The 23,657-nt window shown below is 35.7% G+C and overlaps 1 protein-coding gene and 1 non-coding gene across 51 annotated transcripts in view; both read left to right on the top strand.

Moving 5' to 3' along the window:
• SEC31A (SEC31 homolog A, COPII coat complex component) overlaps positions 1 to 23,657 on the top strand; it is a 72,993-nt gene that overhangs the window by 12,426 nt on the left and 36,910 nt on the right. For all 50 annotated transcript variants that reach the window (XM_043572305.1, XM_043572309.1, XM_043572320.1 and 47 more), the window contains exons 3-12: positions 371 to 494; positions 2,355 to 2,553; positions 4,720 to 4,815; positions 5,716 to 5,856; positions 7,204 to 7,346; positions 11,192 to 11,291; positions 14,586 to 14,747; positions 14,940 to 15,092; positions 21,116 to 21,352; positions 22,356 to 22,430. In XM_043572305.1, the coding sequence (XP_043428240.1) occupies positions 371 to 494; positions 2,355 to 2,553; positions 4,720 to 4,815; positions 5,716 to 5,856; positions 7,204 to 7,346; positions 11,192 to 11,291; positions 14,586 to 14,747; positions 14,940 to 15,092; positions 21,116 to 21,352; positions 22,356 to 22,430 (1,430 nt within the window). The remainder of the gene's footprint in view (positions 1 to 370; positions 495 to 2,354; positions 2,554 to 4,719; positions 4,816 to 5,715; positions 5,857 to 7,203; positions 7,347 to 11,191; positions 11,292 to 14,585; positions 14,748 to 14,939; positions 15,093 to 21,115; positions 21,353 to 22,355; positions 22,431 to 23,657) is intronic.
• Positions 20,649 to 20,755, top strand: LOC122479189. The gene has a single exon (XR_006296257.1). It is a non-coding gene; the product is annotated as a U6 spliceosomal RNA (small nuclear RNA).

Consider the following 23,657-nt stretch of genomic DNA (forward strand, 5'->3'; position numbering starts at 1 on the left):
TGTTAAAAAAAAAAAAAGCTAAGTATTGATTTGAATGAATGAAGAACAGTTTTGATGCTAGCATTTTTATATGAAGAGTTACATCATTTGTAGCTATAAGCGGACATTGTAAATAATAAACATCTACATGTTTAAAAAATTATCTTCACTACCCACTCTTAGAAGCATTATCTCTAAGCCTTGTGTCAGAATCTCATTGCTGTAGTAATTTAAGCATCTGTTCAATGGCACATATCCTGAGATTTTAGTCACTAATGCAGCATTCATGAGTGAGATAATTGAAAAACATGCATTTAATTTCTGTTTTGTATGGTTTTCTCCAAGTCTTTTAGTTTTGCATGTGTACTCACCATAAATGTATTTTCTATAGGAACATCTGCTCAGCAGCTGGATGCCACATTTAGTACCAATGCTTCCCTTGAGATATTTGAATTAGACCTTTCTGATCCATCCTTGGATATGAAATCTTGTGCCACTTTCTCTTCTTCTCACAGGTATGAGGTTGATTAATCTTAAATTCACATTATTTATGGTTGTGATTATTATGTTGTGGTTGATGGCTAATTTATCTATAAATAAGGTATTATTAGAAACTGCAAGGAATACCATCAATTACATGAAATATTTTGAGAAAAAGTATATGAGTAGATTTCTATTTTTTTTTTAATATAATTTATTCTAAAATGGGCTAACATAGAGTGTATAAAGTGTGCTCTTGGTTTTGGGGTAGATTCCCATGGTTCATTTCTTACACACAACACCCAGTGCTCATCTCAACAAGTGTCCTCAATGTGCATCACCCATTTTCCCCTCTCCCCCACCCCCACATCCACCCTCAGTTTGTTCTCTGTGTTTACGAGTCTTTTATGGTTTGCCTGCCTCCCTCCCTATATGAGTGAATTTCTGTGGAAGTAAAATACTTTTTTATTTCTGACTGATGTGTGGGACAGGAGGGAAAGGCTCTTTTCCAGTAGTTTTTTTCCTCATGATACAGTAGACATACTTTCTTTTACCTCCTTTATCTCACCTGTTTACAAAAAAAGGAGAAGTATGGTCAAAAAAAGGAGTGGTTGGATAATATTAAGATGTTGTTAAGATAATATTAAGATGTTAATAGGATTATCTCTGAATGGTAGGTTATTTTTATTTTTTCCTTGTACTTATCTATATTTAAAAACATTTCACAGAGATTTTTATTGACATGATTTTTGATACAGTGTTATTTGGATCGCCTTTCCAAGTACTTAACACCCTATTGTAATGCAGAAAAAGAACCCTTTCATCTGAGTAGTAAAATATGCTTTATTGTCTCAGTAGTTTGGCAGATTTTGGTGAAGAGATTGTACCCTAGCTAACATAACTTCACATAGCTCAAATCATGAAGTCTCAATGGACCTCTCATCTTCAGAGCCCTCCTCTGTGATGGGAGCTTCAGATGCATTTTGTCTATCAGGTTTTCTACTCACCACCATTTGTTTCATTATATACCTCATGCCACCTTCATATTTCATCTCCTTTCAAACTATAATCTTTTATTGTCCACCAGTGGGGGCACTTGTCATAATAGACATAATTTTGATGTCATTTTTCCACTGTCATAATACATTACTTTTCTTAGAAAATTTCAGGGGCGCCTGGGTAACTCAGTTGGTTAAGTGTCTGACTCTTGATTTCGACTCAGGTCAGACCTAACAGGTCGTGAGATTGAGCCCCGTGTCGGGCTCTGCACTGACAGCATAGAGCCTGCTTGGAATTCTCTCTCTCCTCTCTCTCTGCCCCTCCCCTGCTTGTACTCTATCTCTCTCTCTAAATAAATAAGTAAACTTAAAAATTCACACACACACACGCACACACACACACACACACACATATATACATAAAGAAAATTCCATATAACTCCTTTAACACCTTTACTATTTAACAGACCACTTGTCAGTGAGTACTTCTGTAATCAAACAATATCAAGGGAAATGGTTATTAGCTCTATTTTACAGGTGAACTAAAAGCAGCTTAGGAGGATTAAGTAACTCACCCAGGGTCTCACAGTTTCTAAATGGTAAAACCATTCTTAAGCCCATATATTTTGACACACAAATCAGGTATACTTTGTGATACTATATTACCTCTACCAAAAAGTTTTTACTCTTTAAGATTATAAAATCAAATATGCACATATGAATACAAATAAAAACTAAAATGCTATTTCACCAAGTCATGCACAGTTACCAGGAATAGAGGAAAAGCAGTGTTTTTAGATTATTTATGAAAACATAGGAATTAAATACGTAATTTCAAATTCTTTTCTGTAGTTATTTGACTTAAAAAATGAGTCATTTACTTATTTTCTCTTAAAGGTACCACAACTTGATTTGGGGGCCTTATAAGATGGATTCCAAAGGAAATGTCTCTGGAGTTCTGATTGCAGGTGGTGAAAATGGAAATATTATTCTTTATGATCCTTCTAAAATTATAGCTGGAGACAAGGAAGTTGTGATTGCCCAAAATGACAAGCATACCGGCCCAGTAAGAGCCTTGGATGTGAATATTTTCCAGGTTAGACTTTTGACATTTATTCATAATTCTTGAGATATGTGCTGCTTATTTGAAATAAGAATATGAGGGGTGCCTGTGTGGCTCAGTTGGTTAAGCATCTGACTTCACCTCAGGTCATGATCTCATGGTTTATGAGTTTGAGCCCCATGTCAGGCTCTGTGCTGACAGCTCAGAGCCTGGAGCCTGCTTCAGATTCTGTGTCTCCCTCTCTCTCTGCCCTCTCCTGCTCACACTCTGTTTCTCTCTGTCTCTCTCAAAAATAAATAAACATTAAAAAAAAAAAAGAATATAAATCTACTATGCCTCAGTCTTGGAATTGAAAGCTAAAAATGTGTGCCTGTGCAGGTTGATGAGTGAGTGTATTTTTTTGAAGAATGGAGGGTTCAGAGTTGGGATCAGGGTAAATGATAATAATTCTATGGAGGGGATAAGGCTGATGGGTTTAATTCTACAAATCTGGAGCTGTAATGCCATCTGAGGATATTTTTTATTAAACATTAGGAGCTCCAGAGGTTGGGAACAATGACTTTTAAAAGTTTGTGCTAGTTCAGCATTAGGCTAGTGCTGTGGTGTCTGGTTAATCCTCTGTTTTATTAATTGAAAAACTTTGTATTCATGACAGCGATTACTGCTCTATCAAATAATTAGAAAATTACACAAATACAGTGCAAATCTAATGGGTAGACAAGAGTTAGTCTACTGTTGCCATCATAAACATTACTGAATATTAACTATATAGATGTATTGGTTAGTAAAGATCTTGAATTAATAGGATAGTAGAGCATAACAACCAAAACATAAATGTTATCCTAAGAAAGTTTAAAATGGGGCCACTGGGGTGGCTCAGTGGGGTGAGCTTCTGATTCTTGATTTCAGCTCAGGTCATGATCCCAGGGTCGTGGGGTTGAGCCCTGAGTTGGGCTCCACACTGCGTGTGGAGCCTGCTTAAGATTCACTTTTTCTCTCTTTCTTTCTCTCTCTCTCTCCCCCTCTCTCTGCCCCTCTCCTCAGCTCATGCTCGCTCTCAAATAAGTTTAAAATAGTTATTTTTCTTGTATTATAAATAGGTACTTAGGATACAGAAATACAGAAACCCAAACTTCATTTCTATAGTTTACGGTACCTACTTTTTAGGTTAGATAGCTAGTTCTTTTGCTAATGAAACAACTGCTGATTATCGGTTAGTGTGTTGTATTATAGGTGACTACAACCATAGAATTCCTCTATTTCCATAGTTACATGATGGTCCATCAGAGAAGAATTTATAATAAGAATGAATAATAAGGGATGAAAGTCAATATATGAAACTCATTATCTTTCTGTACTTCCTATCACAGTTTTAGGGTATTGTTGATCCTTAAGGTATGCAACAGAGATAACCTAGAAATACTGCCTCCCAGAGCAAGATTGAGTGTAAATGAACTAGAAATACATGAGGATTTAAGACAAGAGATTTTTGTAGCCCTGTATTGGTCCGGCTCCAGAAGCTGGCTTTGAGGTATCTGTAGATAGATGCTGTTATTTTAGGATTCAGTTATTGGTCTGAAAGCAATAATTGGTTTTGTCTGTTTTTGCCTTTTACAATCAGATCCCCTTCTAGGGATGCAGAAATGATAATCCCCATATGGTTGCATGATTGTTTAAGAATTTATCCATATAATTATTTTTTTAATGTCTTATCATGTCAGTAGACATGTTATCTTGTGAATGAAGTAGAATTTTATAATACACGTCTCTAAAACATCATTGCAGTTTCATGGAGTGCCTCGGTGGCTTAGTCAGTTAGGCATCTGACTTCAGCTTAGTTTGTGAGTTCAAGCCCGCATCAGGCTCTGTGCTGACAGCTCATACCCTAGAGCCTGCTTCAGATTCTGTGTCTCTCTCTCTCTCTCTCTACCCTTTTCCTGCTTGTGCTCCATCTCTCTGTCTCTCAAAAATAAATAAACGTTAAAAAATTTTTTTTAATTAAAAACAAAAATAAAACACTATCACAGTTTCAGATTACTATGCATAGTATTTAGGAATTCTTGAGTTCTGCTTTTTTTAATTAAACAGAAAAGTTGTGTGCCCTAAAACTCCTAGATCTTTCCATCTCTGAACAGTTAATTCTGAGTTCTCTTAATTATTCTTAAATGCTGTTTAGTTATTAATTATTTCTTACTGCAGACTAATCTGGTAGCCTCTGGTGCTAATGAATCTGAAATCTACATTTGGGATCTCAACAATTTTGCAACTCCAATGACACCAGGAGCGAAAACACAGGTATTGTGTTGATTTTAATGTAATCAAAATAACCAAAGTCAGTTCTTCAACACTTATTTCATTTTTTTCCACACAAAATATATTTGTTTAAAATCAGTGTTGTTATTGATTTTCCTTAGGTATTGTAAAGTACAGTCTTAGTAAATGTGTTTCTTCAAGGTATCAGTGAGTCCTCAACAGCAAATATTTATTCAGTGCCTAACACCAGATATTGTTTGATGTACTTGACATATAGTAGTGAATAAAATAGACAAGTCTCTGGTAGTTTTTTCAGATATAGTATTATATATAGTATAGTATTTTGTATTGTGTAGTATTTTGACAATATCCAACCACAGAATAAAAATCATAGACTAGAAAGGAAACTAAATCTTTAAAAAAAACAACTCCATCCCTTTCCTATGTATTTCTAATAAGTTAAGAGAGAACAATCCTCCACTTGCCTCCTTGAAGTTTATCTTATAATGGACCCCAGCATTTTGGCAATCTTAGAGGTAGCATAATGGTAGCATAAGATCTCCCATTTATAAAGATATTCTTCTAGTGGTCTAGGCTGTAACTTTTGTTCTCCCTAGTTGTCTGTCATACTGATCACCGTCTACTTTGTAGTTCATTATCTACCTTGTGGCAGTTGCAAAGTAAAGAAAAAGTGCTTGATTTATAGCAGGAGCTTAATAAATGCCTGGTGAATGAGACAATATTAAACAAGGTAATATACTTGAAGTGGCATATATCTGAGCTTTAAGATGTATTGTATATATTGAGAACTTATGAATATAAAAAATTTGTGGAATGAAGAGGTCAGACTTAAATTACTCCCTTTTTAAAAAGAAGGATCAGATTTTGTAGTTAAATTTGACCGTAATTGGGAAATGGTTTTTAGTAGTTTATTCCTTTTAGCCTCCAGAAGATATCAGCTGCATTGCATGGAACAGACAAGTCCAGCATATTTTAGCGTCAGCCAGTCCCAGTGGCCGGGCCACTGTATGGGATCTTAGAAAAAATGAACCTATCATCAAAGTCAGTGACCATAGTAACAGGGTAAGTATATGATTGATTTATAACAAACATGTTATGTTTCTGCTGTAGGTATTTCTATATTGTTTGTCCGTGTTGACAGCAAATCAGATTTTTATAAAGGCAAATCCTGTCTTTTCATGGACCAATCATGTTGGAATGAGAAGATTTTTCCTTGGGGAAAATAATAAAGTTTCCAATAAACCATGCTGGATATTATTAATAATGAAGGGAGAGATTGTTAATTAAATAGTTTCTTCCCTGATATACTGATTGTTTTTATTTTATTAGCTGTTTCAAAGTAATATTTTATCTTTAGCTTTCTCTAGAACACACAAATTTTTCCTGCTAGTAATTGTGTGACTATGAACTTGTAGTTGCCAAACTCCTGGCTTCATCTCCTCTCATTAAGTACTGCTAAAGTGAGCTAATGTTCTCCTACCTGCCCAGTAGATGTAGCTGTATAGCACATTAAAGTTTTGACCTTACAGATTCCTTAATACTGTGTGACAGTGTGCTATAAAATAATTTAGACATAATATAGGGCCTTATTTTGTTTGTTTTTAATTACATTATTTAGTTTGACATTTTTAGAAATAAGTTTGCCTAAATCCGAGCATATATGTATAATTTAACTATAACAGCAAAAAACTATTTAGAAGAATATTTCATCAGGGTATTGTTTTCCAATGAATTAGGAATTTAAAACAAGTTTCAGTTGAATAAAGCATTTCAATAAGCATTTCAGTCATCTTCTGGAATATTTAGTGGGACCTAAACTTCCAGGTAATTCTCAATAGTAATGTTAACTTATTCTATGTGAAAATTTAAATGGTAGTTGTTGCTTTAGACATTTTGTCTTGATTTTTTTGGCAAAATAGAGGAAAGGTGTGGATTTTTTTGTTATTATATTCTTTTATCTGTTTTCATTTTTCTGAAAGTTTTAAATTTAAATTTATATAAAACTTTCCTCCTAGTTACAATTTTGACAGGTAAACTCATTTTTGGTACAGAATTATTCTGATCCAGAATGGTGATGTGTATTGAATAGCGAGATGAATTGAAAACATTCAACCTTTTACTTTAAAACTACTGTTTTAAGACTGTTTAATAAAATTTAATCGTTTTATTTAATCATTTAATCAAGAAGCATCATAGCTTGACATCTCCAAATGCAGGCTGTGAAGATAGCTGTCAGGGTTCAAAATTTAATAGTTTTAAGTTTGGGTTTTTTTTTTTTTTTTTTTAAATAAACTAAGCCTGAGCTGATGTTTTCTACTGTTTGTTTCAACAAAGGCATATTCCTCAAGCTCATTTTGGCTCTTCATAAAGTAATAGGATTGATACAGTGTGAGCCTTAACTATCTGCAGATGCATTGCTCTGGGTTGGCGTGGCATCCTGATGTTGCGACTCAGATGGTCCTTGCCTCTGAGGATGATAGATTGCCGGTGGTCCAGATGTGGGATCTTCGCTTTGCTTCCTCTCCACTCCGTGTCTTGGAAAATCATGCCAGGTATCATGCTGCTCGTCTAAGGAACTTGATTTATTTATTTGTAAAAACATATTTACTTCTTTGAATTATCAGATAATTATTTTTAAATTAAGGAATCTCCTTTGTCTCTATCCTGTAAAAGTTAAATGGTTTTTATTTGAAGCAGTAGTCATCTCATTTTCTGTTCCCAAAAATTCATATTATAACAGTACAAAAATGTGTTAAAGGATTTTCCGCTACTTATTTCATGTAATAATTAATAGATCAAATTTCCAGTATATCACAGCACTTCGGGACAACTCATGACATTATACAATTTGATCTTTATTAGGGTCATCATGCTTATGAAGAGTCTTCCATAACATTCAGTTACAAGCAACAATTGAAAAGTTTGTTTTATTTCTAAGTTTTTATTTTAGTTTAAAAGCATTATTGAGAAATTAGCTGGGTTATTCTGCTTTCAATTTTAATAAATGTGCAGATTTTCTACATAGATGTGAGGGGTAAAGTGTGCAACCCTTGGTCTCGGGGTTATGGAATTTGAGCCCTACTTTGGGTGTAGAGATTACTTTAAAGAAATAAAATCTTTACAAATTAATAAAAATTAAAAAAATCAAAAGATATGAGAAATTACTTATGTGAATTCTGGTAGCATTAAATTTAGTTGGTAACTTGGCACATTTCCTGTCATTGATATTCAGGTGTCCAGGGGTTTATACATATTTTTTTCATGGTTTTAAACAAGAAACAAATCTCTTTTAATGGTAGTATTTTCTAGGGCACCTGGGTGGCTCAGTCGGTCTGACTTTGGCTCCGGTCATGATCTCATGGTTCATTGAGTTCAAGCCCCATATTGGGCTCTGTGCTGACAGCTCGGAGCCTGGCGCCTGCTTCGGATTCTGTGTCTTCCTCTCTGCCCCTAGACAGCTCACACTGTGTCTCTCTCTGTCTCTCTAAAGTAAATAAACATTTTTTAAAAATTAAGTCTTTTTTTTTTAATAATTTTTTTAATGTTTGTTTATTTTTGAGAGAGAGAGAGAGAGACAGTGTGTGAGTGGGTGAGGAGCAAGAGAAGAAGACACAGAATCCGAAGCAGGCTCCAGGCTCTGAGCTGTCAGCACAGAATCCTACGCAGCGCTCAAACTCGTCAACCTTGAGATCATGACCTGAGCTGAAGTCGGACACTGAACCAACTGAGCCACCCAGTTGCCCCAGTCTTTTTGTTTTCTTAAACATAGTCTTTCAAAAAGCAAAAGTTTAAATTTGATTATGTCCAATTTATAAGTTTAAAAAATATTTGTGTTTTTTGTGACCTATCAAAAAACACTTTATCTAACTCAGTGACACAAAACGTTTCTCCTGTGGCTTCTCCTAGAAGATTTATAATATTAACTTTTTTAAAAAAAATTTTTTTTTTAACGTTTATTTATTTTTGAGACAGAGAGAGACAGAGCATGAATGGGGGAGGGGCAGAGAGAGAGGGAGACACAGAATCCGAAGCAGGCTCCAGGCTCTGAGCTGTCAGCACAGAGCCTGATGCGGGGCTCGAACCCACAGACTGTGAGATCATGACCTGAGCTGAAGTCGGATGCCTAACCAACTGAGCCACCTAGGGGCCCTGAAACAAACAAACAAACAAACAAACAAATAAATAAATAAATAAAGCTAGCTAGCTAGCTAGTTAGCTTGCTAGCTCTAATATTTTCTAAGTACTTTGGGGCTTTCTTTCCTATTTAGGGATATATACATTAAAGCTTTAAATCCCTTTTCTCCCACTGGAAGAAGTCTTAAAGTTTGTGACCTCTACTTTAGCTTTAGGAGAAGAGTGCAGTAAAAATGTAATCCTATTCAGATGTTATGCTTCAGTCAGCTTTTTAGTAAAGAAAGGATGATTCTGAGAAGTCTTAATATTTTTCTGTTAGATAAGGTTTTATTCATTCATTTAACACATACTTCTTGAACATGTGCTCTGTACCAAGCACTGTACTGAGATTCAGTAATGTAACAGACAAAAATCTCTGCCCTCGGGGAACTTACATTATGGTGGGAGGACAACTAACATTTATATAACATGTAAAATGTACAAACACTTTGAATGTTAGCTTGATTAATTCTCATAACAAACCTGTGGTATAGATCCTATTAACCCATTTTACAAATCGGAAATTGAGGCTCAGCAAGGTAAACTTGGCCTATGTCACATAACTAGTCAAGTGCTTACTTCCGACCCAAACTTTCTGATCCTAGAATCCATGCTCTTAACACTTTATTGTACTGCCAGTTTTAGGAGTGATCATAATTTAGCAAGACAGAAAACCATACTGAGTGCTAGGAGCAAATCAACTCTCTAGTTTCTCAATTTTCTCCTTCTAATATATGCAAGAGTTACATTATAGGATCTTTAAGGTCCCTTCCAGCTCTTTAATTCTGTGATATTTTTGTCTTTAATACTTAGTAAGAACCTAAATGATCTTTAAAATGTGATATTAAATATGTACAGATTTCTTTCAAAGTCATTCTTGACATGCCTTGAAATTCTTGACATGCATGATTAGATTCTAACGGGAGGACTGTTATAAAGTATATCATTGATACAATTGTGGAAATTTGAATATAGACTATATATTTTTATTTAAAAAATTTTTTTTGATGTTTATTTTTGAGAGAAAGGGTAGACAGCATGAAGTGGGGGAGAGGCAGAGAGAGAGGGAAACACAGAATCTGAAGCAAGCTCCAGACTCTGAACTGTCAGCACAGAGCCTGACGTGGGGCTCAAACCCATGAACCGCGACGCGAGATCATGACCTGAGCCGAAGTCGGACACTTAACCAACTAAGCCACCCAGGCGCCCCCAGACTATATATTTTTAAATGTTACATATAAATAATAAATACTTTTAGTATGTAATTGTATTATGGCTACATAGAAGAATGTTTATATCCTCAGAGATAAGTGTAGGGTGACATGTCATAGTATCTGCAATTAACTCTCAAGTGGTCAGTGTATATATGAAGAGAGAGAGAGAGGGAGAGAAACACATTAAGTAAATGTGGCCAAATCAGTGAGTCAGGGTGAGGAATATAAGGCTGTACATCTTACTGTCCTTATAATTTTTACAAAGATTTTAACTTTTTCTTTTTAATTTTTTTTTAACATTTATTTTTGAGAGACAAAGAGAGAGCATGAGCATGGGAGGGTCAGAGAGAGAGACAGACAGACAAACAGAATCTGAAGCAGGCTTCAGGCTCTGAGCTGTCAGCACAGAGCCCAATGCGGGGCTCAAACTCACGAACCATGAGATCATGACTGGAGCCAAAGTCGGACTCTTTTTTTTTTTTTTTTTTAATTTTTTTTTTAACGTTTATTTATTTTTGAGACAGAGACAGAGCATGAATGGGGGAGGGTCAGAGACAGAGGGAGACACAGAATCCGAAACAGGCTCCAGGCTCTGAGCGGTCAGCACAGAGCCTGATGCGGGGCTCGAACTCACGGACCGCAAGATCATGACCTGAGCTGAAGTCAGACGCTTAACCGACTGAGCCACCCAGGTGCCCCGAGTCGGACTCTTAACTGACTGAGCCACCCAGGCACCCCAATTTTAACTTTTTAAAAATATAATGTTGGAAGCAAAAGCCAATCTTAAACAATTTGAGTTCTTTTCCTATACTGTATTTCCCTGATTATGAGAGGAGATTGAATATCTTTTCAGTGATCAAAGAACATACACATTCCTAAATTGCTTTCCAGAAAGATTATATTAAATTACACTTCTATTAGCAGTATGTTTCTCCAAAGCCTAAGCAGGAATCATTTGGAGACTTGGTTTTCTCAAGATTAAAAATTTCTTCACCTCGTGTTTTTTATAGGGGGATTTTGGCAATTGCTTGGAGCATGGCAGATCCTGAATTGTTGCTGAGCTGTGGAAAAGATGCTAAGATTCTCTGCTCCAACCCAAACACAGGAGAGGTATGGGGAGGAAATGTTTCTCAAACTTACAGCCAGTATAATTTTATCTCTAGATGAATAAGAAATTTTCCATAAGGATTCTTTAGTGTATTATTATAATTAAAGACAAGAGATGGAGGTATGTGTGAGATGTTAATCTAGCAGAGATTTTATCAGGAACATTATCTAAGCTCAGCTGTTTCTTCTAAGAAAATCAGCCACTGAAATAGTATATTTGAAATTAGTAACCATCTCCCACTCCCCATTTCCAATAAACTGTGTTTACCTACACTCAGAAATACTTCATTTGATTTATTTAACGTGATCCCTGGAAATCGGTGTCTTCAAAGTTTGGGTCTTTTTCCTGCTTTCCCATTTCTGAAGATCCTGACTTTTGGAAATCAGTAAATGTATGGTTTTTTTTGTTGGTTTGTTTGGTTTTTGTTTTTTCATGTTTATTTATTTTGAGAGAGAGAGAACGTGCACAAGGGAGTGGCAGAGAGAGAGGGAAAGAGAGAGATTCTCAAGCAGACTCCATCCTCAGCATGGAGCCTGACACAGGGTTTGAACTCACAACTGTGAGATCACAACCAGAGCCGATGTCAAGAATTGGAGCCACCCAGGAGCCCAAGTAGATGTACGTTTTCAATCTCTCTTCTGAACTATACAGCAGGAATATAATACATCACAGTATAATATTTGTCATATGTCCTACCCATAGAAATTTAGATGTAGGAAATTTTACCCCTTATTAAATATAAATGTCATATAAATATAACTTAATTGCCTTTGATTGCTTTGGGTTAAGTTAATGGGCTAAAAAATCTCTTAACTATTAAAAATTATTTTTCTTAGTTGAATGAATGGCTTCCGTCTTTTTCAGTATTGGGGAAGAGATCATAGATTTTTTTTTTTTAAGTTTTTATTTTCACTCCAGTTAGCTAACATACAGTGTTATATTAGTTTCAAGTGTACAATATGGTAATTCAACACTTTTATACATCACCCTGTGCTCATCACAAAGTGCACTCCTTAATCCCCATTACCTATTTTAACCCATCAAGACCATAGATATTACTTACAGCTTTTCAACTTTTACCTTCTATAATTATGATAGATTATTGTAAGTGTTTTGCTAGTTACTCTGATGGAATGCTAGCAAATATAAGAATATCTTCAATAGGTTTTAATCTATAATATTAAGATAGAAACAAGCACTTTTGTTATTTGATTTGTGGTTTAAAATTTTCAGATGCAGTGATATCTGTAAGAATATAGAAACATTAAAGTTAGGGAACATAGGGCACCCAGGTGTCTCAGTCAGTTAAGCATCTGATTCTTGATTTCAGCTCAGGTCATGATCTCACAGTTTGTGAATTTGAGCCCACGTCAGGCTCTGCACTGGCAGCACAGAGCCTGCTTGAGATTTTTCTCTCTCCATCTCTCTCTGCCCTTTCCTGCTAGCAAGCATGCACTCTTTCTCTCTCAAAAATTTTTTTAAAAGTTAGGGGACATAGGAGAAAAAAATTAAAATAGTAAGTTTTGCCTCATGGGATTTGTAGACCAAATAATAAAATCTTGCATTTTATACTGTGCCTTCCCAAATGAGTTCAGAATCATGGAAATTACTCTAATATTCTTAATTATATGATTTGATAAAATGAATTTTTGCATATGATTAGTTGTGTGTGCTTAGAATTTGAAGGAATAAACTTTTAGTACATGCTGCAACTAAAAACTTTAGTAGATTTTTATTCAGATGCAAATTAGGAACAGACCAGTGATTCACATTTGAAGCTATGAGTCTTATCAACCTTAAGCCTTAAAGACAAGCAGGCTAGGGGTGCCTGGGTGGCTCAGGCGGTTAACTGTCCGATGTCAGCTCAGGTCATGATCTCATGGTTCCTGGGTTCGAGCCCCATGTCAGTCTCTGTCCTGAAAGCTTAGAGCCTGGAGCCTGCTTTGGATTCTGTGTCTCCTTTCATTCTCTCTCTCTCTCTCTCTCTCTCTCTCTCTCTCTCTCAAAAATAAAAAATAAAAAAATAAACATTAAAAAATTAAAAAAAAAAAGATGAGCAGACTAAATGCCTTTTCACTTAGTTGTTTTCTTATAAAGTAAAACATTCAAAATGTCTGAGTCAAATTTAAGATAATTTGACTTCTTTTTTTTTTTTTTTTTTTAATTTTTTAATGTTTATTTATTTTTGAGACAGAGAGAGAGCATGAGCAGGGGAGGGGCAGAGAGAGAGAGGGAGACACAGAATCCGAAGCAGGCTCCAGGCTTCAAGCTGATAGCACAGACCCCGATGAGGGGCTGGAACCCACGAACTGTGAGATCATGACCTGAGCTGAAGTGGGACGCTTAACCAAGACTTAGACACCCAGGCGCCCCTTGACTTACTTCTTAAAACCATAAAACTTTTGTTCCTATAAGCATCAATTAGCATCACACTAACTTTGAGTTAGCAATAATTATTACATTGTAAATGTTTTATATCAACCATTTTTTATAGTTTTTCCATATTGTTTCCTTTTAAAGAAAACTGTTTATGCTAAATATGTTTCTATTTTGCAGTAATAAGAATGCTGTATACATGGTTTTGCTTGAGTAAAAGCCAAATTCTCAGTGAATTCTTCCTTCTTGAGGTTATTTTTTTTTTTTCTTTTTTTTTCCAAATTTTTTTTTTTCAACTTTTATTTACTTTTGGGACAGAGAGAGAGAGAGCATGAACGGGGGAGGGGCAGAGAGAGAGGGAGACACACAGAATCGGAAGCAGGCTCCAGGCTCTGAGCCATCAGCCCAGAGCCTGACGCGGGGCTCGAACTCCCGGACCGCGAGATCGTGACCTGGCTGAAGTCGGACGCTTAACTGACTGCGCCACCCAGGCGCCCCTTGAGGTTATTTTTTAAATTTGGTCTTCAGATAGTTTAAATATGGTTGTTTGGATCTTGGCAAGCAAAAGAGCAGAAGACCATTATCTTTGAGTTTAACAAGCTTACTATAATAGATTTTTCTGGTCTTTCAGATGCACCCACTACTACCATTTCAATAAAAACAGGAAAACCTTAGTTTTTAATACGCACTTCTTCTAAATTTGATTGAAACTTTGAATAAGCATTATTATTTTTATCATAATAGATCATCAAAATGGGCTTCTAATATTTTAAACAAGTATTTATAATTTTTTTTTTTGGCTCAAGACTCTTTCTAAAAGGAATTATTTAATTAAGCTGCACTTGTTAATCATATTAATACAGGTGTTTTGGCTGTAAAGTGGCTATACTGTTTTCTGACTTTTTGTTGTTGTTGCTTAGGTGTTATATGAACTTCCGACCAACACACAGTGGTGCTTTGATATTCAGTGGTGTCCCAGAAATCCTGCTGTCTTATCAGCTGCTTCCTTTGATGGGCGAATCAGCGTTTACTCTATCATGGGTGGGAGCGCAGATGGCTTAAGGCAGAAACAAGTTGACAAGGTAATAGAAAGCGTTAAGATTTTAAATCGTAACAATTGAAAAATATCATCTTATCATGGTATTATTTTGAAAATGACTTTACTATCAATGCTATGGATTAATTGGATAATTGTGATAAAAATATTTCTTGAGTATGACTTGAAAACATGTAATGTAATCTCATATAAATTATACTTGCATTATTTTTTTTAGCTCTCATCATCTTTTGGGAATCTTGATCCCTTTGGCACAGGACAGCCCCTTCCACCATTACAAATTCCTCAGCAAACTGCTCAGCATAGTATAGTGTTGCCTCTGAAGAAGCCACCCAAGTGGATCCGAAGGCCTGTTGGTGCTTCCTTTTCAGTAGGTGGATTTGTTTTTATGGTCCATAAGCACAAAGGACTTCTTTTAGTAAAGGGTTCTTATAGGATCACTCAGATGGAAGAAGATTGAGTGTGAAATATGTCTGTAGATTTTTCATTATTCAAAATGGTTTCTCAGGAAAAATAGGACCTACTTTGTTTTTTACTTTAAATTGTGGTAAAATATACATAACATAAAATTTACCATGTTAGCCATTTAGAAACATACAGTTCAATGGCATTAAGTACATTTACATCGTAGTACAACCATCACACTGTCCATCCCCTTATTAAACTTGCCTTCCTTCTCTTTCTCTCCTTCCTTCATAACTTTCTCTTCTTCTTTTTTTTTTTTTATTTTTAATTTGGAGGAAAGTGTATCTGTGTGTCCTCCTTCCTTCTCTTTATTCCTTCCAACTTTTTTTTAATTGCCAATTTCTTTTTTTTATGGTAAAAATATGTAACGAAATTTACCATCATAATCATGTTTAAGTGTAAATTACAGTATGTTAACTAAATACGTTTGTTGTACAACAAGATCATCAGAATTTTTTTATCTTGTAAAACTTAAACTCTTTTACTATTGAACAACAACTGCTAGTTTTCCCCTTCCCTAGCCCCTGGTAATCAAGTTCTACTTTCTGTTTCTCTGAGTTTGACAACTATCAATACCTCATATAAATGGAATCATACAATATTTATATTTTTGTGATTGATTTGTTTCACATAGCATAAGGTCCTCAAGGTGTTGTAGTGTCTGACAAGATTTCCTACTTTTAAAAGGCTGAGAAATAGTCCACATTTTCTTTATCCATTAATTTATCTGTGGACATTTAGTTTGCTTCCACCTCTTGCTGTTATGAATAATGCTGCAATGAACATTCATGTGCAAATATGTCTTTAAGATCCTATTTTCAATTCTTTTGGATATATACCCAGAAGTAGGATTGCTGGATCTTATGGTAATTCTATTTTTAATTTTTTAACGAGCCTCCCTACTGTTTCCCATAGTGGCTGTACCATTTTACATTCCCATCAACAGTGCACATGGGTTCTAATTTTTCCACATCCTCACTAACATGCTGTTTTTTAATTTTTTTAGATAACAGTCAATGGGTGGGAGATGATAATCTCATTGTGCTTTGATTTGCATTTTCCTAATGATAAGTGATGTGGAGCATCTTTTCATGTATCTGTTGGCCGTCTGTATGTCATCTTTGGAGAAATGTCTGTTCAAGTCCTTTGCTCATTTTTTAATCAGGTTGTTTTTGGGTTTTTTTGGTCACTGAGTTGTAGGAGTTCTTTATGGATTCTAAATGTTAACTCTGAATGTTAACAGATAAATGATTTGTAAATATTTTCTCCCATTCTGTAGGTAGCTTTTTTTACTCTGTTGATTGTTTACTTTCTGAACAGAAGCCTCATTTGTCTATTTTTGCTTTTGTTGCCTGTGCTTTTGGTATTACATCTATATCATTGTCAAATTAATGACTTCAGCTTAGAAAAACTTCAGCTTAGAAAACTCTGGTAGATCAGAAAGAAGAAATAAAGTCCTTTCCTAAATATTCTTATTTCACTACTGCTTTTAAGTCTTGTATAGAACAGACCATTTGTCCAGTGTTCGGTTACTTTCTTCATACAACCTACAGGTAAAATAAAATTTCATTAGTAGTAATATTAATAGCTGAAGTGTATTTTTTTAATAGCTAAAGTATATTTATGTACTGTGTGCCAGACATTGTTCTAAGCATTTTGCATATAGTAACATTTAATTCTCAGAACTGCTTATAAAATAGCTATTACTACTACCTCTGTTTTGTAGATAAAGAGAAGCACAGAGAAATTAAAGAACTTGTCTAATCTTACAGATATAAAGATTTTAGCTATTCTACTGTCAACCTGATCTGATGCCTCCTGTGCATAATGATGAGAGTGAGTCTGTTGGTGATAATGCCTAAAACTAAGATAGTAAACTTACATTATTTGAGGTGTCTGGCTGGCTCAGTCGGTAGAATATGAGACTTGATCTTGGGGTCATGAGTTCAAGTCCCACACTGCAGGTAGAGATTACTAAAAAAAATAAACATATTATTCAACTTCCCATCATTGTAACAGAATTTGTACACAACATAGAATTCTGTATATTCACTTTTACCAAAACTGAATGAATTATCTCTGCAGCTACTACTGAGTTCTTTTTTTTTTTTTTTAATTTTTTTTTAACGTTTATTTATTTTTGAGACAGAGCATGAATGGGGGAGGGGCAGAGAGAGAAGGAGACACAGAATCGGAAGCAGCATCCAGGCTCTGAGCCATCAGCCCAGAGCCCGACGCGGGGCTCGAACTCATGGAACGTGTACTACTGAGTTCTTGATATCATTCTTCTGTTAATCAGGCTTGGAACTTTTCCTTTGACCTCTTGTATTCATTCCTTAGGTCCAGATATTGCTCTCTTGATAAATCTCTTGGATTTAATTCTTCTTTTTACATTGTGGTTACTCTGCCTAATTTTTCATCTTTTCACACTGAGCTGTTATATGATTGCATGTCTATTGCTTATCTATTCCCCCTCCAATCTATACTACATACTCTAGATTAATCTTCCTAAAATAGACCTTTGATTATGTCACTCATAAATCCATTCTTTGGATTTAATTAGTGTCATCATTCCTGTTTAGTTTTCTCTACCATCTGTACTCCTGCCTTTGAATTTTTTCCTTTATGACTTTCCACTTTCTTTACTGAATCCTAACCATTCATCTAGTTAGTTCCTTCCTTCCCTAAGTAATTAATAATTTATTATTTTAAAATTGTATATGTACAAGGTTTAAAAGAAAACCACCTGTTCAGAAAAGATCCCCCAAATATAAGCTTCTTGAGGACAGACTGTCTAGTTCCCAGGTATGTTTTTAGTGCCTAGAATGGTGCCTGACAAATAGAAAGCGTTCACTATATATTTATCTTTGGAATGAGAAGTGAACGTCTTCCTCCTCCCCATTCACCCTCCTCTACTTACTAGTATTGGAGTATTATAAAGACAATAAATAACACTCTTTTCTTCCCCATATGAGTTTAAAACCAAATAAGAGAGATGGAGAATCAAAATATCAGCTTTAGTGCTGCCATAAGCTCGATTGGAGGCTATAGTTTAGATGTGTTCAACCATAATGTACCTTTTAACAAACTAGAACATAGACTGTGAGAGCTGGGCTGTTTTGTTTGCTTCTATATTTCCAGTTTCTGATTTGATGACTTTTTTTTTTTTTAGCTTCACCCGTGCATTAGGCAGCCTTACTAACCTAGTTACAGGCAAGTCCAAGTACTGGAGGGCTTTCTTTAAAGGTGCTGGCAGCTTATCTGTATGGACTATTGCTTTATGAAGAAAGGTACAAAAAGAAGTCCTGAAGAGCTGATGTGAGCATGTTGCATTTCTTTCCTGAAGAACATCAGTCAGTTCTCTTCCAGGAGAGTGCGAAGGACAGAAGAGGCTGGAAGTGTTCTTCCTTTGCTAGTTCCTCTTACAGAATGCAAGAAAAATGCCCTCTCTGTGGACATGAGGGGTAGAATTCAGTGTCCCCCTCAAATATCTTTAGGTTGCCATTGAAGGTTTAGAAGTTAGGGTTATTTTTGTGATTATCTTTATAAGTGTATAATATACCTAAATGTCCATGTCTTGATATTATCAACTTCATATGGTATTAATTAAAACTCTTCTGTGCAGTATTAAATTCGTACATTTACGCTTCCTTCCAATTTTTCCAATTTCTTATTTCTACCAATTTTGGTAAATTACAGTATTTTTATATTGTTAAGACTTTAAAAATATTTTTATTGTGTTCAATATCCATATTTGTTTTGGTTGATTTGAAAAAATGATGACTAACAGGCAGCACTTACCATTATTGCAATTAAGTGACATTATATTATTACATAGAACCAAGTAAATGGGTAAATCCTCTTGTGAAACCCAGTTTAGGTCTTGGTTCTGGAGCGTGCAGTTTCACCAACTCCCCTAAAATTTGGGGAAACCTAGCAGTTTTGCCTTTCTGTAAAGTTCCATATCCTGTGTGGTATTACCTGCACCACATTTAGAACCTACAAGTGCCTATTGTTTCCGTTGTATTTTCATGTTAAATTCCATAAAGATAGTGGTTTACGTTTTCTTGGTATTTCCTAGAGTGCGTGACATAACAAAAACTTTGCACATAGTAAACATTTAAAAAGATAAGCTTATGGGGGCACCATGGGTGGCTCAGTCGGTTAAGGGCCCGACTTCAGCTCAGGTCATGACCTTGTGATTCACGAGTTTGAGCCCTGCATCAGGCTCTGTGCTGACAGCTCAGAGCCTGGAGCTTGCTTCGGATTCTGTGTCCCCCTATTATCTCTCTGCCTCTACCCCACTCTCACTCTGTCTCTCTCTCTCTCAAAAATATATAAACATTAAAAAAAAAAGTTTATGTAAAAACCATAATCCTTATACAAAAATTACTGAGCATGAAGGATGAAGTTTGGTTCTGTACTTCCTTCCTTACCTATATTTATTTGTATAAATAAATCAGATATTAACTGTATATTTGCTATATACAGGGTATTGTAGGTACTATAGGAGATACAAGACTGAGTAGATACAGAACCACAGAACCTTCCTTGGAAGCATAGGAGAGGCAGAACTTTGCATCTATCCTCCTAGGATTTTCACCTGGGCCTGAGAATTAAATTGACAAGACAAATTAACAGGAGAGAAGCATACAAATTTTTATGTATACCTGGGCCCTCATTGGGAAATGAAGATACAAACAAATGGCAAAACATAAGTGCTTATATACAAGGTTGAACAAAAAATGGCAGTTGTACCTAAAATATTTAAGGAGACTAAAGGGAGATAATTATCATTTAACAAGTCTCTTTGTATATATTTCTCTCAGCCTGACTCCCACCTCTGGTGATAAGAATGTTTCTTTCCCCCTGGAATAGACAGGGCAACTCTCACATGGGAGTTTCATCTCCTGCTTTTAGGAAGAAAAGAGGAGGTCATAGGCACCTGGATGGCTCAGCCAGTTAAGCATCCAACTCTTGATATCAGCTCAAGTCATGATCTTGTGGTTTGTGAGTTCCAACCCCGAGTCAGGGTCCACGCTGACAGTGTAGAATCTGCTTGAGATCCTCTCTCTCTCTCTCTCTCTCTCTCTCTCTCTCTCTCTCCCTCTCCCTCTCCCTCTCCCTCTCCCTCTCCCTCTCTCTCTCCCCCCTCCCTCCATCTCTGTCTCTGTCTTTGTCTCTCTCTCTCTCTCTTTCTCTCTCTCTGTCCCTCCCCAGCTCATTCTCTTTTTCTCTCTCTCTCTCAAAATAAATAAATATTAAAAAAAAAAAAAAAAAAAGGCAGGTCAGGGTGCCTTTCTTTCCTGCTGTCTTTCAAGTAGTCTTTAGCTCCAAATAATCCTTATGCCAAATGGGATATTTTGGAGGGGCATATTCTGCCACCCTTTAAAACTTAGAGCCTAGGACAGAAGGTGAGGCAAATACATATAGCTAATAGTTGAGTCAAAAGAGGTCTATAGTGCTCGCTTGGGCAGCACATATGATAAAATTGGAACGATGCAGAGAAGATTAGCATGGCCCCTGTGCAAGGATGACACACAGATTCGTGAAGCTTCCACATTTTTGGAAGAAGAAAAAAAAAAAAGATCTATGATATATTGAGGACATCTGAGGTGGAAGAGGTGACATTTGCCCAGGCCTTGAAGAGAAGGAACATTGAGTATGTAGAAGTTGGTGTAAACAAGTAGGTGAGAAATTATGGGGCACAGTAAATAGTACATTTTATCTAGAAGGTAGTAGGTAATAAGAATAGTAATTGAAGATCAAGGTCAGACAGTGGAGTATGGGATACTGTATCAGCTAACTTTATCCAGGGTGATAGATTTTAAGACCATAGTTCTTTCCGTTAGCAGGTTTTACACTAAGTGCAAGTTTTGGCCTTATCCTTGTGGTTGAGAGTGACTTTGTTCATTTGTTCTTTTCTAGTTTGGAGGCAAACTGGTTACCTTTGAGAATGTCAGAATGCAGTCTCAGCAGGGAGCTGAGCAGCAGCAGCAGCCACGCCCTGTGTTCATTAGTCAGGTTGTAACAGAAAAGGAATTCCTCAGCCGATCGGACCAACTTCAGCAGGTTGTGCAGTCACAAGGATTTGTCAGTTATTGTCAGAAAAAAATTGATGCTTCTCAGACTGAGTTTGAAAAAAACGTATGGTCCTTTTTGAAGGTAAAGTTGGCATTAAAACCATTTCATTATCTGCAAATTTAACTATTCCCATTATATTTGAAATATGTCTTAATAAAGAAATTATTACAAGATTGTGATTTCAGGAGCTTCTTGATGAAATTAAAGAAACATGAAGAGCACACAACCATATTTTTCTGTCAAGAGTTCTTCCTTCTCTGCTTTGAAAAGCCTAATATGAAGTACTTCTTTTAATAAGTAAAAAATGACATAATAGTTATATTTAAGTGAGAGAGACATAACGTTCAGCAGATCTATTTTAAAATTAATAACATAGAGTTTAGTATAATAGAAACATAGAATAATTTATATAGTAGATCCAGTTAAGGAAAATGGGAAAAGAGGGAAAAGCTACAGGGGAGAGAGGTTGGAGGCATTTCTCATTCCTTTTACTGCATTGCATTTAAGACAATAGAAAATAGAGTTTTTGGTTGGTCATTTTGCCTCCAGTGGAATGTCTGTTTCTTAATACCGAATTTTCCAAAGATATCTTGAATATAACAAGGTTAACTTCTAAAATTATAGAATTTCATATCTTGTAATTATGAATTTGGGGAGAGAGTTTTAGGACATTGAGTGTTCCCCATAGTGTTGGGTTCTGCATGCATATAACCATTGGACGTGACTTAGTTTGTACTTAACAAAAATTATAGTATAAACTTTGGAGTGCCTGGCTGGTTCTGTCAGCAGAGCATTTGACTCTTGATCTTGGGGTCATGAGTTCAAGCCCCACAGTAGGCATAGGGTTTACTTAAAAAATAAAAGTAAGCTTTATTCAACAAGGATAATTAATTACTGGTATACTTGATATTTAAAAAATATTTTGGAGATTCTTTCAGTAGTCTTCTATATAGTAGATATAGAAAACTTTCCTTGATACAGTAGACTTTATTTTTGATGATTTTTAATAATTCTACTTGGAATTTGATCAGTTAACTGAAAATTTAAATGCAGGTCTTTATTTCAAGACTATGTCTTTTTAAAGGTAAACTTTGAAGATGATTCTCGGGGAAAATACCTGGAACTTCTAGGATACAGAAAAGAAGACCTAGGAAAGAAGGTAAATTTCTGGGAAAGGTTAAAAGGCTGTGCTTATAAAAGTAAATATTTATGTAGCATAGGTGTTCTGTTTTATAAACTTCTACACAGATAACCTCAAATCATTCAATATATATTTAATAAGAATTTGTGTTTGGTTGCCAAAGTTCTAAATACATATTATTAAATGTGTAACTTTACCTTGTACCTGGATTTAAAAGCTGCCAGAACCATCTATAATTCAAACTTGACTTAATGAGCTGTGTTGTATCGGGTAGAATTGGGCCTTGGAAGATAAGAGGCTCTGAACTTCAAACACTGGAAGTAACACTTAGATTTTAAGAGGGTATGTAACCAGTGGCCTTGGAGGAAGAGAAAAAGGGGAAACTGTTAGAGATCACCCCGTGTTCACTACAGCTTAAGTAATAAAGAATAGAGTACTATTTGAAGTTACCACAATTTTCTACCCTCACTGTTTATGCCTTAGCCCACGTTCCCAAACTCTGTATTGAGTTGGTCCAGCTGACAAGTAAGTAGTAAATATTTTGGAACAAGGGCAGTTTATTGTACTGAACCTGCATAAACAAAAGTCTGATTGATTAGCTTAATATTCAGCTTAATAATAATTGCTTAATAAAAAGATTCCCTTTTAAAAAGAGAAAGTCCTGGGGCACCTGGGTGGCTCAGTCAATTAAACGTCTGACTTCAGCTCAGGTCATGATCTCGTGAGTTCATGAGTTTGAGCCCCGCATCGGGCCCTGTGCTGACAGTGCAAAGCTGCTTTGGATCCTCTCTCTCCCTCTGTCTCTCTCTCTCCCTCCCTCCCTCCCTCTCTCTTAAAAATAAAACATTAAAAAAATAAATAAAAATAAAATAAATAAAAAGAAAGTCCTATTCCAGTTTTTCAGTCTTCTTCTCAAAGAGGGGCTTAATTATTATTCATTCCACAATATTGACATGAACAGCATGAAAAACACTCTGACTTTGAAAACCTTGAAGGAAATATTTTAGATTCTTTGTGTAATTTGCATTAGCCCTTTGTTGTTCTTTCAGAGTGTCTAAAGTTTTCTATGGCATTGCAGAGTTGTTGCATATATGGTATAGCTTAGATACTACGCACTCTGAGCGGTGCTCAGCACCATGAAGATTCGTGACCCTTCGATGTCACATCACAGCTCTGCCGCTTATTGGCTGTGTGTCTTTGCTCAATCCTTTAGGTATTTTTTATATTTAATTTTATTATTAGTCT

Source organism: Prionailurus bengalensis, chromosome B1, assembly GCF_016509475.1.
Source record: "Prionailurus bengalensis isolate Pbe53 chromosome B1, Fcat_Pben_1.1_paternal_pri, whole genome shotgun sequence".
NCBI lineage: Eukaryota > Metazoa > Chordata > Mammalia > Carnivora > Felidae > Prionailurus > Prionailurus bengalensis.